This window comes from Propithecus coquereli, unplaced genomic scaffold, assembly GCF_000956105.1.
Source record: "Propithecus coquereli isolate 6110/MARCELLA unplaced genomic scaffold, Pcoq_1.0 Scaffold907, whole genome shotgun sequence".
NCBI classification, from domain to species: domain Eukaryota; kingdom Metazoa; phylum Chordata; class Mammalia; order Primates; family Indriidae; genus Propithecus; species Propithecus coquereli.
The window spans coordinates 158,290-169,692 of record NW_012155363.1 but is presented as its reverse complement, the minus strand read 5'-3'; the positions used below and the strand labels follow the sequence as shown (position 1 = coordinate 169,692).

The 11,403-nt window shown below is 63.9% G+C and overlaps 1 protein-coding gene across 1 annotated transcript; it reads right to left on the bottom strand.

Moving 5' to 3' along the window:
* Positions 1 to 1,838: 1,838 nt before the first annotated feature.
* On the bottom strand, positions 1,839 to 3,016 carry FAM163B (family with sequence similarity 163, member B). Its single transcript, XM_012664703.1, has 2 exons — positions 2,901 to 3,016; positions 1,839 to 2,447 (listed from the first exon to the last, which is right to left on the bottom strand). The coding sequence occupies exons 1-2, from the start codon at positions 2,991 to 2,993 to the stop codon at positions 2,043 to 2,045; spliced, it is 498 nt and encodes a 165-aa protein (XP_012520157.1). The 5' UTR covers positions 2,994 to 3,016; the 3' UTR covers positions 1,839 to 2,042.
* Positions 3,017 to 11,403: the final 8,387 nt, after the last annotated feature.

Sequence of the window (11,403 nt, the reverse complement as noted above, 5' to 3'; positions counted from 1 at the left end):
AGGAGTCCACGCTGGGGGGATCCTAATCTTGGAAGATCGACACAGACGCCCCCGGAACACGAAGGCCCTCGAGGCATGCCGCGGTGCGCCCTCGCCCGACAGCCCTGGCCCTGCCACCCGGCCCGAGAGGGAAGGCGGACTCTGCCCAGCACCAGGCAGGACATGGCACCTCCCCGGAAGCTCCAGAGGGGTCTGGACCGGCCTACGCCCCGCAGACTGAAGACTCAGCAGGTAAGTGGGAGACAAGTTTTATTGGCTTTCGCTTTCCTTGGGGAGCCGGCAGCTCCCTGGCAGGTCCCCATGGTGGAGCGGAGTGGGCTAGGATGGATGGAGCTTATTTCGTTTCAAAGAGGCCTATGTGTCTACACAGAGAGGATGGAGAGCAGAAAGGAAGTGGGAAATGGAGACAGAACAGCCGCAGGAAGTGCCGCCTCCGGGCCCCCCCCCCGCAAGCTGATGCATCAGAAGCAAACTCCACTGGGAGGGGACTGGACAACGGAAGCCGCAGAAGGGGCTCAGGGGCCTTGGGACGAATCCATTAGCGTGTCCCGACCAGGCAGGAGGAGAAAAGGAAGAAGAGGAGGAAAAAATTGAGACTGCCAAAAATAGCAAGTCTTCACCTGCACCTCGGCGCTCTGGGGGCAGAGTGAGAAGCGTCCTGCTCCGGCCGCCCCCGGCTCACGGAGGCCGCCGGCCCCAAAGTGTGTCTCTCAGGAAGGTGCCTCCCCTGGCAGAAGGGCTGTCCCGCTGGGGCTCCGTGGCCCGGCTGCCAGGAAGAAACAGTGCCTCCCTCTGGGTGGGGGAGCCGCGTTGCCCACGCTGGTGCCCGGGTCTGGGCATGTCTCTCCGTGCCACTCACCGGGCCCCGTTTCCTTAGACGGATGGAGCTGGGGATCGGTCAGAATTGCCTGGGAGCCCATGGCCCAGCTGGAGCTGGCGGAGAGTGGCCCAGATGGGGTCTTCGCGCTGGCTGCCTGGGGCCCACTGGGTCGGCCCGGGCGGGGCCGGCCTGGCTCCCAGATCCTGCCGAGGAGCCGGAGCAGAGGGTGGCCTCATTCCGGATGAGAGAGAGGGCTCAAAGGGCTGAGACCAGCCCCTCACCACACAGGGTGGGGAGACTGCGGCCCGGGGGCAGCTGGGGGGGTCCTTAACCCTGGGCCGTGGCTCTGCCAACCCCACCCAGCCTCAGGCTGTCTCTTGGGGGTCCTGCCTGTCAGCCACGGTTGGGGCTGAGGACCAGGCAACGGCCTTTCAGCCTCTTCCGGGTCCCTGTGCCTCCTTTCACCAAAAAGCCAGTCAGGCCGAGCATCCCAGAGACCTGCTGCCCCGGAACGCGCCCTCCTGGGGGGACCCGTCCATCTGCGGGGGGCTCAGCACAGCCAGCGTCTCAGCCCTGGAAGCTGGGAGCGTGTGTGTGTGTGTGTGTGTGTGTGTGTGTGTGTGTGTGTGGGCGGGCAGGGGGTGGATTGAGAGGGAGGGAGGGAGAGATGGGGGGAGATGGAGGGAGATAGGGAGGGAGAGGAGGGGAAGAGGGAGAGGGAGAGAGAAGGGGAGGGAGGGGGCTCACGAGTTTGGGACCGGGGGAGGGTGCGAATCCTTGGTGCAGGGTCCCAGGGAAGGCGGGGGCTGCAGGGCCCCTAGCGTCGCTGAGGCCGCCCCGCCCTGGAGCAGGAGGGCCGAATCCCAGGGCAGGGGTGTCACACCAAGGCCACCCAGCGATGGCCGAGTGCTGGGGCTGGGACAGGGGCCATACTCCCACGGCCCCCGCACGGTGGCCCGGTGCCTGAGCGCCCTGGTCCACGCCCAGCCCCCTCCCTCTGCAGCGTCACCTGGCCCTGTGTCCCTCCCAGCCCCTGGCCCCAGCTGGCCCTACCCCTGCAGGACAGGCCCACACCCAGTGAGCCTTATCCCTGTGGGGGGCCTGGGGGCTCCCAAGCCTGGGCCAGCCTGAGGACAGGGCAGCAGGCGCCGGCCCAGGGCCGGGCTGGTGCGCCACGGAACCCCGCCATGGTCTCAGGGTGCCCTGGCGCCGTGGGTGCCGGTCACACGTCGGTGCTGACGCTGCGGCTCCGCGAGAAGGCCTCCCGCATGGCCGAGAGGCGGTTGGGGTTCAGCGCCTGCAGGCCTCCGAAGCCCCCGGGGGGCGGCCCCACGTCCTCCTGGCTGAGGCTCTTGTAGACCACGCGCTCGCCGCCGTTGAGCACGTCGTCCTCGTCCTCCGGCTCCTGCAGGAAGAAGGCGGGCGGCTCCCGGTAGGAGCAGCTGCGGCAGAGGGCGCGGGCCTGCGGGGACCGCTGGCTGAAGGAGGTGGAGGCGGCCGGGTAGAGCGCGGGGCCGTTGGTCAGCACCAGGTTGCGGTTGGAGTGCAGCGGCGGCAGGTGCGAGTGCGCCTCGAAGTCCGGCTCCTCCTCGTCCTCCTCGGACCCGTCCTTCTTGCAGCAGTAGTACTGCGGGCGGGTGGGGGCTGGTGACCGCGCTGCCCGCCACAGCCCGCACCGCGCCCAGCCCAGACACCTGCTCGTGTGCACTGCGCGGGGCCTCGCCCGCCAGGCAGTGCTGAGCACGTCGCCATCATGCTCACCCCCACTCCATTTTGCAGGTGGGGAGACTGAGGCACAGAAGGACAGGTAGCCGAAGCCGCAGAGCCAGGTTTGTGGGTGCTGGCGGTGCAGCCGGCCCTGCACGGAGGGCTCCCCCGCCCTCCCAGGAAGACGCGGGTTGGGGCGGCCTGTGCCCTCGGCCACTCCCTTCTCCTCTCGGGCGAAGGCGTCCGGCGGCCTGGGCTCTGCCAGGGCTGTCTGCCTGCGCCTCTCCATCCCCCCAGGGCGTCACCTGGCCCCGTGTCCCTCCCACCCCCTGGCCCCAGCCCCCAGGCTCCCGCCCAGGGCCCCGGGGAGTACCTGGAGCCGGCAGTAGCACAGGACCGCGATGATGCAGAGCAGAATCACAGTCGCCAAGATGCCGCCGGTGATCACCACCGTCCCGGCTGTCATCCGCCCCCTTCTCCATCAACGGCCTGCAACACACGCCACAGCCACAGCGTCACCGCTCCTCATCACGAGGCCACCACGCTACTTTAGGGAACTGAAAGGACAAGTCTCAGGAACAGGAGACACCCCAGGACGACATGGGCAGGAGATCGGCCCCCCTCTGCCCCGCCGGCCTCTTCCCCCTCCTGGCCTCAGTTTCCACGTCCGTAGAGGTGGACACTGAGAGCGTGGGGTCCCTCGACACTCTCACGGCGCGTGCCTCAGCGCTGCGTGGCGCACTGGCGGGGCGTGGCACCCTTCCAGCCTGGCTCTGCAGGCTCACACATTTTCACATTTACCCAAATGCAGTCAAGCTGAACATACGGTTTTCAACCCGCTTCCCTGCATTTGCTCCGAACGGGGCTACCCTTATTTTTCCATATCATTCAGTCTTCCTCTGCAACATAATTTCTAACCATATTCCACTGTTTAATGTAAGCGATGCCATTGCTTTTAAACTTTTAATTGTGGTAGAGTACACATAACGTTTCCCTTCTGAACAGTTTTTGAGGGCACGGTTGAGTAGCGTGACGTCTACCCGCACTGCCATGCAGCGGATCTCCAGACTTCTCCGTCTTGCAGAATGGAAAACCGATGCCCTTTTGTATCTGGGGGGCTCACGTTAAGAAATACGTCCAGCGATGTTTTAATAGGCAGCTTTGTAGCTAAGGAATGCGAGCCGCTTGAATTACAGAACCCACTTCAGCGAAGTTCTTAGAAGGGGGGTTCGAGGCCCGAGGCGATGCGCCCTGCAAACTCTGCCGCAGGAACGCCCAGCACACGCAACACGGCGGGGCTGGGACAGCGCTGCCCGCGGCCGCTGTCCCGCCGTGTGCGGAGGAGAAGTGCCCTGACCTGCAGGAGTAGCTGCGTTTCCTGCTGGGGGTGTTCCCGCCACCGCCTGCCTCAGCTGGAGCGGGGTCGCACGACCGGCTGACGGAATTCCGGAACGTGCACGGTCGCCGCTCACGGCCAGCGGGAGCCGGTTCCTTCCAGTCGCCTTGCTTCCCCGGCCTGGCCCTTTCTCGCAGGGCCTGGGTGCAGGGGTGGCGTCTCGGAGCATCCCGGTTCACCCACAAATGCTGCCGCGCAACGTCTCACTGGCGAGGACGTCAAACAATGCCCGGTCTGCGTTTGGCGTTCTCCCGTCACATCCCAAAATGCCTTTTTATGTTTGGTGCGTCCAAATCAGGGTCCGGGTGCGTCTGGCCCCTTTTGTTCTAGAACCGTTCAGCTCCTGCTCACTCTCGTCTGCCCACTCCCAACCCACTTTGCGTTGTCCGTCGAAGAAGCCGGTTCGTCTGATGGAGCTGGCTGGGTTCCCCATGTGGCGTCTGACGTGTTCCTTTCTCGCTGTCTCGCGTCACTCCCAGGGGCCTGATGTCTGCTTGTCCTTCTTGTGACGTCGCGATGGCCCACTGGGCTCAGCCACTCCCGGCAGTGTCCCCATTGGCCTCCCGTGGAACCCCTGCGGCGATCCTCGCGCTCTGCCTGGATCCCTACGTCTGGGGACTCACAAATAGCGACTTTCCAAATGCGGTCATCTCTTCCACATGTATGGGCTCCGGTTCTTTTTAAAAAAAAACAAACCCTAAAGAACTTTCCCTTATGCCCTACGTGGTTACCCTGAAACGCAGTCTGCAGAGGGAGGCGCAGATGCTCAGTCCCGGCGCTGCCCATCTGCAGGGAGGCTGGTGCCCTGCGGGTTTGCGGGTGTTTTATAGCCTCCCTGTGACCTCGCTGGTTTTGTAAAAATATATTCGGTGTGTTTCAAGCCGCTGCTGTCGTTATTCACGGGGTGGTGGGCGTGGAGCCGCCGCGCTGCCTCCTGCGTCACTCGGTGACGCCCGCCACGCCTCGCCGGGGCTCTGCCGGGGGGAAGCGGTTCATCGAGAACACGGCGTGGCGCGAAGGCGCGCGTCGCTCCTGCTCTCCGCGGCTCTGGGCGTTTTCAGCGACGGGGCAAGACTTTCTCATTTTTTAGAAAGAGAAAAAATGAAACATGAGATCATCCCAATATTTCCGCTTAAAATTAGAGATTACAGGGTTTTTACTGGTTAAAATTTGATGTCTATGTAACTTTTACAGTGAAAATCTTGTTCCAAATATTATTAACCTATTTACTCTTTCCAATTACATATAATAATTTTGAAATAACTTCACCAATATCTTTACCAACAAGTCTACTGGGAGGAATTTGGTTTTCCTTTAACCTTTTTGTTCTTATCCTTTAGGATGTGTTGTAAAAAAACTGTTTCAGAGTCATTTGAAACAATTCTTAGTGTGATTATTTCCACCAACTTGATACTCAGGTTTATTTTTCGGTTTGTTTCTAATTTTAAAAATTTATTTAATTTTGCTTTTTAATTGTAGAAAACATTTGGTTCCGAAGTCGAAGCATCAAAGCAGCTGCGTTCAGGGGGGTCTTGCTTCCACCCCAGAGGTAACAGTCCTACTTCGCTCTGGGGCTCACCCTTCCTTCGCCTCTTTCTAAAAATACAAGCAGAGATGTTTCCCTTCCCCATTTAAAAGGAAGTGGCGTCTATGTGTACTTCCTTCCCTTCATTCAGCAGCCGGCCCCTCGATGTGACAGCTGTCCTCGAGGGTCCCTCCAGAGCGGGCGTGGGGCGCGCAGGCCCCTGTCCCGGCTGCCTGTGCCCCGCCGTGCGGGGCGGCCCCAGCGCATCCGCCGGGCCCTGGGCGGCAGCGCGTGGTTCCCACTTTGCGCCATCACAGAAATGTGCGAGGGAGAGCTTTGTGGCATGAACATTTCTGAAGTTTTTGGTAAATGCTGCCAAGTACTTGCTGGAATTTGGGCCAATTTATCCCCTTCCTGGAATGTGTGAGAATAACTGACAGATGGGGTTTTTGTTTGGAAACTCAAGGTCTGGGTGGTGGGCGGGTGGGGACAGGGGGTGCGGGGAGGGATGTGGGGGAGGTCGCAGGCATCGTGGTGTCCCTGCAGACTACGCAGCAAGAGTTGGGGGGGGTCGAAGGCCCGGAGGGCCCTGGCCAGGCAGGGATGACAGGTGGAGGGCGTGGGCCTGTGCCGACACGGGGCCTGCCCAGGCAGCTCTGGCCGGGCCGGGAGTGGACCCGGACCCCACGAAGCAGATGGAGCGGAGATCCACACAGACCCAGCGACGAGACATCAGGCAGAGACAGACACAGACGGAGAAGGAGCCCCAGGACCCCACTTTCCTGCACACCTCGGCCTCCCGGGTGGCTGGGGCCAGCTGGCCCGCCCGGCCCTGCTGAGGGTACAGGCTGACCCCAGGCAGGCCCCACGGGGCCGGATGTGCGGAGGGGCTGGTGAGGGGTCCAGAGGCTTCCACACTCTTCTCCAAGGACAGGCAAAGCCAAGCAGGTGGCTGCTGGAGCGTGGGGCTCTTCCTCTCGGAGGCCCGCAGGGACACTGCTGGAGCCCCAGGAACGCGGACAGCCTGGGGAGGGCAGGGCCACCCCCGGGTGACAGAGCCAAGCCCCAGCAACCCCCGGGGCAAGGCTGGTCTGTGTGCGCCATCCTGGCAAACGGGCCCCCTCACAGCTGAAAGCTACGACATCAGGGCCACGCGCCCCACGGCCTGCACGGGAGCCCAGGGCCGCCTGGGCACAGAAGCCATTGCCGACCCCATCATCCCATCCGGCACCTGCCAGGCGGGTCCTCCGGAGACCCCACAGCAGCCCCAGGGTGTGCGGCCTACTTTGAAGACGCGCACACCACGGCCTGGCAAGGAGACGCAGCTGCCCGGGCCCAGCGCAGTGAGGTGAGGGGTCGGGTCAGGGCCGCACCTGCTGCTGCCATCCCTGAGTGCTGCCCAGCCCCCGCCCCCGTGTGAGCAGCCCGAGTCCTGCGGCACTCTTAGGGGAGCACACTCTGTGCCGGTTTTGGGGTGTAGGCAGTCCCGGCCTTCTGCTCTGTGTCCTGCCCTGAGCCAAGAAGCCGGAAGCCACCTCTGCCCCACGTCTGCTGCCCCTGTGTCTACAGCTGGCCGGGTCAGCATGGACGTGTGCCCGGCTGGGCCAGCTTCTCCCCTGGGACATAGAATCGGGACCTGGGACACTGGCTGGTCCCTGTGGTCACCTGACCTTGTGGGCAGGGGTGGCATTTTCAGCCATGTGTGTGGAGAGCCAAACAGAGCCGGTCCAGGAGGGAGAGAGGAGACCAGCGCAGGGAGGCCCAGGCTGCGGTCCGCACACCCCGGCCCAACCCCCACAGTGCACTCAGACGGGACCCCGATGGCCAGCCCAGCTCCGCGTCTGGCTGGCTGCAGGGCGGGCCTCAGTGTCCCTGTGTCTCTGTGACGTGCGGAGGACGAGGGCTCTGTGGTTGGCGGGGGCTGTGCTCTGGGTCCAAGTCCTGTCTCAGGGCCCTGAGGGAGCAGCCACACTCCTGGAGTCTCTCCGCCAGGCCCGAGACACAGACGGCCCGGCGCTCCGCCTGGCACTGCAGGCCCCAGGCCGCGGCTCCTCCGGGCCCAGGTCCCCTCTGGCGGCCGGCAGCCTGGCAGCATGACGGGAAGGGTGCTGCCTCGGGCCAGGCGCCCAGGGCTGTCAGCAGCCACCCTCCGACACCCGGGCCCGTCCAGCTGGAGCGTCTCAGCCTCACTCTGCAGATACGCACACGCCGAGGAGCAGCAACGCCTGCGGCGGGCGCCAGGTCCCGGCCAGGCCCGGCCGACAGACGCACACGCCGCTGGCAACTCCGCCAGCACCGGCCCCACATCAGTCCACAGTTAACTCCCAACAGCCCCGAGAGCAACACAGCCCCCGGGACCCCACCCTCCTCGTCCCCACACTTGGGGCGCCCCCGCCTCCTGGCCTACCCTGGCGTCAGAGCCAAGCAGGTGCCTTCCTCCTCCAGGAAGACTTCCTGAACTTCTCTAACGCATGTCACGGAACCTCGTAATGCCAGTGCCGGAGGGACCCCCTCCCCCCACCACTTCACAGGGAAGAGCAGGATGCCGACCCGGGGCTGTTTTCCCTCCCCCACGCCCTGCGCTGCTCTGAGCCTGCAGATCCCGGTGGGTCCTGGGACTCCACCTGGCTGCACCACGCGTGACATGAGTCCTGCCCAACAGGGCAGCAGGCGAGGGGTATCCGGCTAAGTACCTGCTGGTGACGTGGGCGGGGGCCTCTCTCCTGGGCTGTGTGCTTATCTGCAAAGTGCGTATGGCGAGGTTTAGGCAACCGATTCCCCCGGGCTCTGTGGGGCTTTTGTTTTTAATTAGCCCAGGGAGGGCCCAGGTGATGTAGATACCTTAACAGGGTTCAAGGATCACGAATGTGAAAAAGTGCCGGCGGTGAGTCAAGATGGCACCACCCAAGGGTGGGCAGAGAAGGGGATGGCTGCAGACACTCTGATTCGTACCTGCCTGGGGCCTTTCTCGGTCAGTGGGGCTGACCCAGTGTCCCAGGGACACTTGTGTTCTGAGAATGCTGGGTGCCTGAGAGAGTAGTGGGGGGTCCCTGGGGCTCTGGGCTGCAGATGACGGTAATGGGGGGGTAAACCAATGGGAGCTTCCTGGAGGAGGAGGCTCTGAGCCGGTCCTTGAGGAGGGCTGTCTTGACTGGCTGGGCCGCAAGAAGGGGGAGAGGGGCTGCGGGTGCAGGAACAGCACAGGCAGAAGCTCGAGGCAGAGAGGTGCCAGGCAGGCCCAGGGACAACCTGGCGGAAGCTGCTCTGCTGCCTGGTTGCACCCGGGCACACCCTCCTCCAGCTTGCCCTGCTGTCTCCGTGCTGCCAGCCAAGACAATTTGGCGAGAATAGCGCTGAATTGTTAATCTGCCCCCTGGGACCGTAAACGGTTTTAAAGCTTTACAAATGGCTTTGCTTCCCTGTTCCCACTCTGGATTTTTAGAGACAGGTTGTGAGACAGGCTCTTCTGTGCACCCCCCACCCTCACCCCCGGAGTCTGTGGGGTGAGGGGCGCAGGCAACAGTCCTCTCCGGTAGCCCCAGGCCTCCTCCCGTGGCTGGCGAGGACAGCCAGCGCGTTTACAAGCCGGGATCGTCTCCCGCGGCACCGGAGACCCCACGGCGCGGAGCTGGGGCGGGCAGGAAACACCTGGCCGCAGGGCCAGACGCCGGCCTCACCTGCCCCCCGCAGGCCCCGCCTCACTGCCATCTGGACCACATGTCCTGTGCTCAGTTCCAGACACTTCCATTTTTCTCTGTCCCTCTCGCTGCAACCCCAGCCCTCACCCGCCCTAAAGGCAGCGGGGACCGGACCTCCCCCGTCTGTTTATTTTGTGCCAAGGCCCAGCCGGTGCCTGGCGTGGCGCAGGGCACGCAGCCATGCTTAGTGAAGGCTTCTGTCCGCCTGGTTCACCTGTGACCCAGTGCCCTGCAGGCGCCCAGGAGAAGCCATGTCCAGCACCCTCTGTGCTGGCCGGGCCCTGCGGCTCACCCAGCCCAGGGACTTCCAAACCCGCCGGGACCAGACCGGAGAGCCTGGCGAACACGCAGGCGCCCAGGCACCGCGGGGGCCTGGAGTACACGGCTTAACACGTGCCTCCCAACCAACAGGGGAAAGTGCGGCTCGTGTCCAGATGGGGAAACCAAGGCCGGTGGAGGGCTGGCCCTGGGGCGCGGGCGGAGCCGGGCTGGGCCGCCAGGTTCTCCACCTCACCGCCAGACTCTGCCCCAGGCCGGCGTCTCTCCAGGGCTCGGACACCAGGACTCCGTTCCCTCCACTCACACGTCTGTTTGGCTACAAGGCGCTCCCGCTACCTGGAAGCCCAAGGGCCCCGTCGCCCGTGAGCGGAGCGCGGCCCACAGAGTTCCTGTCTAGACCTCCTCCACATTTGTTCCTAATTTCATGCTCCGCGGGCTCCCGGATTCCTGCGTTCCGTAATAAACAGGCGAGGAAGTGCTCAGCTGCCGCGGTTGGTCTCCGAGATATTACCCAGAGCCCAGCGGGGGCGGGCCGGGGGAGGGGCTGGGGCCTGGACGCAGCTCCCAGCACCCAGCGTCTCCCTGTAAGCCCAGCCTCGGCCGGAGCAGCCCCTGGGCTCGGCTGTGCCAGTGCCAGGGCGGGAGCCAGGGATGCCAGCAATGCCCCGGCAGGGCTGGGGTTCAGGAAACTGGCGGGTGCCCTGGGCTGGCCCACTTGGTGGCCCAGATGTCTTGGGGGCCCCTCAGAAAGTGCACAGGGACACCATTTGCCGGCTTCGTGGGCGCTCTGCGCCACGCGCCATGTCTGCTGCACTGACCTCACCACAGCCTGGGCTCCTCTGGGGGAGACGACCTTCCCTGGTGGCAGAGTCAGCTGAGGCACGGGTGCAAAGCTACCAGCCAGGGACACACTCCCTGGGCCTGCTGGGGAGCCAGGCTTCGACACCTCTCTGCAGGGAGGTGACCTGACACATCTTCCAGGGAGTAAATGGAGGCCAAAGAGCGAGACCATCCACTCAGCGAGCAGAAAGCCCGCTGGACGGACACCCGTCCTGCCCCAGAGGCCAGGATGGAGCTCAAAGCCGGTCCTTGTCTGGTGACCAAGCCACAGAGGTCACGCTCAGGGCCGGCTCCTGCTGCCTGAGGCCAGAGCAGACCCGGGGCTGGAGCCCTGCTTGGCCCACCAAGGACATGGCTTGGTCTTGGGGAGGGGAGTCTGGGGGGTGCTGTGGCCCCAGAAGAGAGGGGCTGGTGCAGACCCCAGGGCCGCGGGTGGCTGGAGGCCCCTGGTCCACGACCAGGAAGCAGGAAACTGGAGGGAGCAGGTGTTTGCCCCACCTGGGCTGGCCAGGGGGCTCAGCCTCCCACTACCTAGGGAAAGAAGGCATCCCAGGTGGGTGGCCACCCCTCCTGGCACAGTCCACAGGCAGTGACTGTCCCCGAATCTCAGGAAACTTGGGGTGGGGCAGAGGGCGTCAGGAGGGGCTCCAGCCCACCCCCGGCTTCTATCATGGGCTGCTCTGAAGCTGTGTGGGGCTCCCCGGTCAGGGCCTGTGCGGCAGACCTGGGGCCGCTGCCTCCGCTGGCCACGGTGGGTGCAGGGGGCCTGGGGAGATCACGCCGGCGGGAGCCCTGCTGCGGGGCGCTTCTGTCAGGCAGGCTACTGTGCCATATAAAGCCCTCAGAACAAGGCCCCGAGAGATGGCTCACACCTATAATCCTGGCACTCTGGGAGGCTGAGGCAGGAGGATCACTTGAGGTCAGGAGTTTGAGACCAGCCTGAGCAAGAGCGAGACCCCATGTCTAGTAAAAATAGAAAAATTAGCCGAGTGTGGTGGTGCACGCCTGTAGTCCCAGTTACTTGGGAGGCTGAGGCAGGAGGATCGCTTGAGCTCAAGAGATTGAGGCTACAGTGAGCTACGATGACGCCACGGCACTCTACCCAGCTGACAGAGCGAGACTCTGTCTCAAAAAAATA

Excerpts from the sequence above, each read along its gene's own strand:
- FAM163B (XM_012664703.1), bottom strand. The coding sequence starts at position 2,993 with ATGACAGCCGGGACGGTGGTGATCACCGGCGGCATCTTGGCGACTGTG. Across the intron at positions 2,448-2,900 it reads TGTGCTACTGCCGGCTCCAG|TACTACTGCTGCAAGAAGGA; the intron begins GTACTCCCCGGG and ends ACCCGCCCGCAG.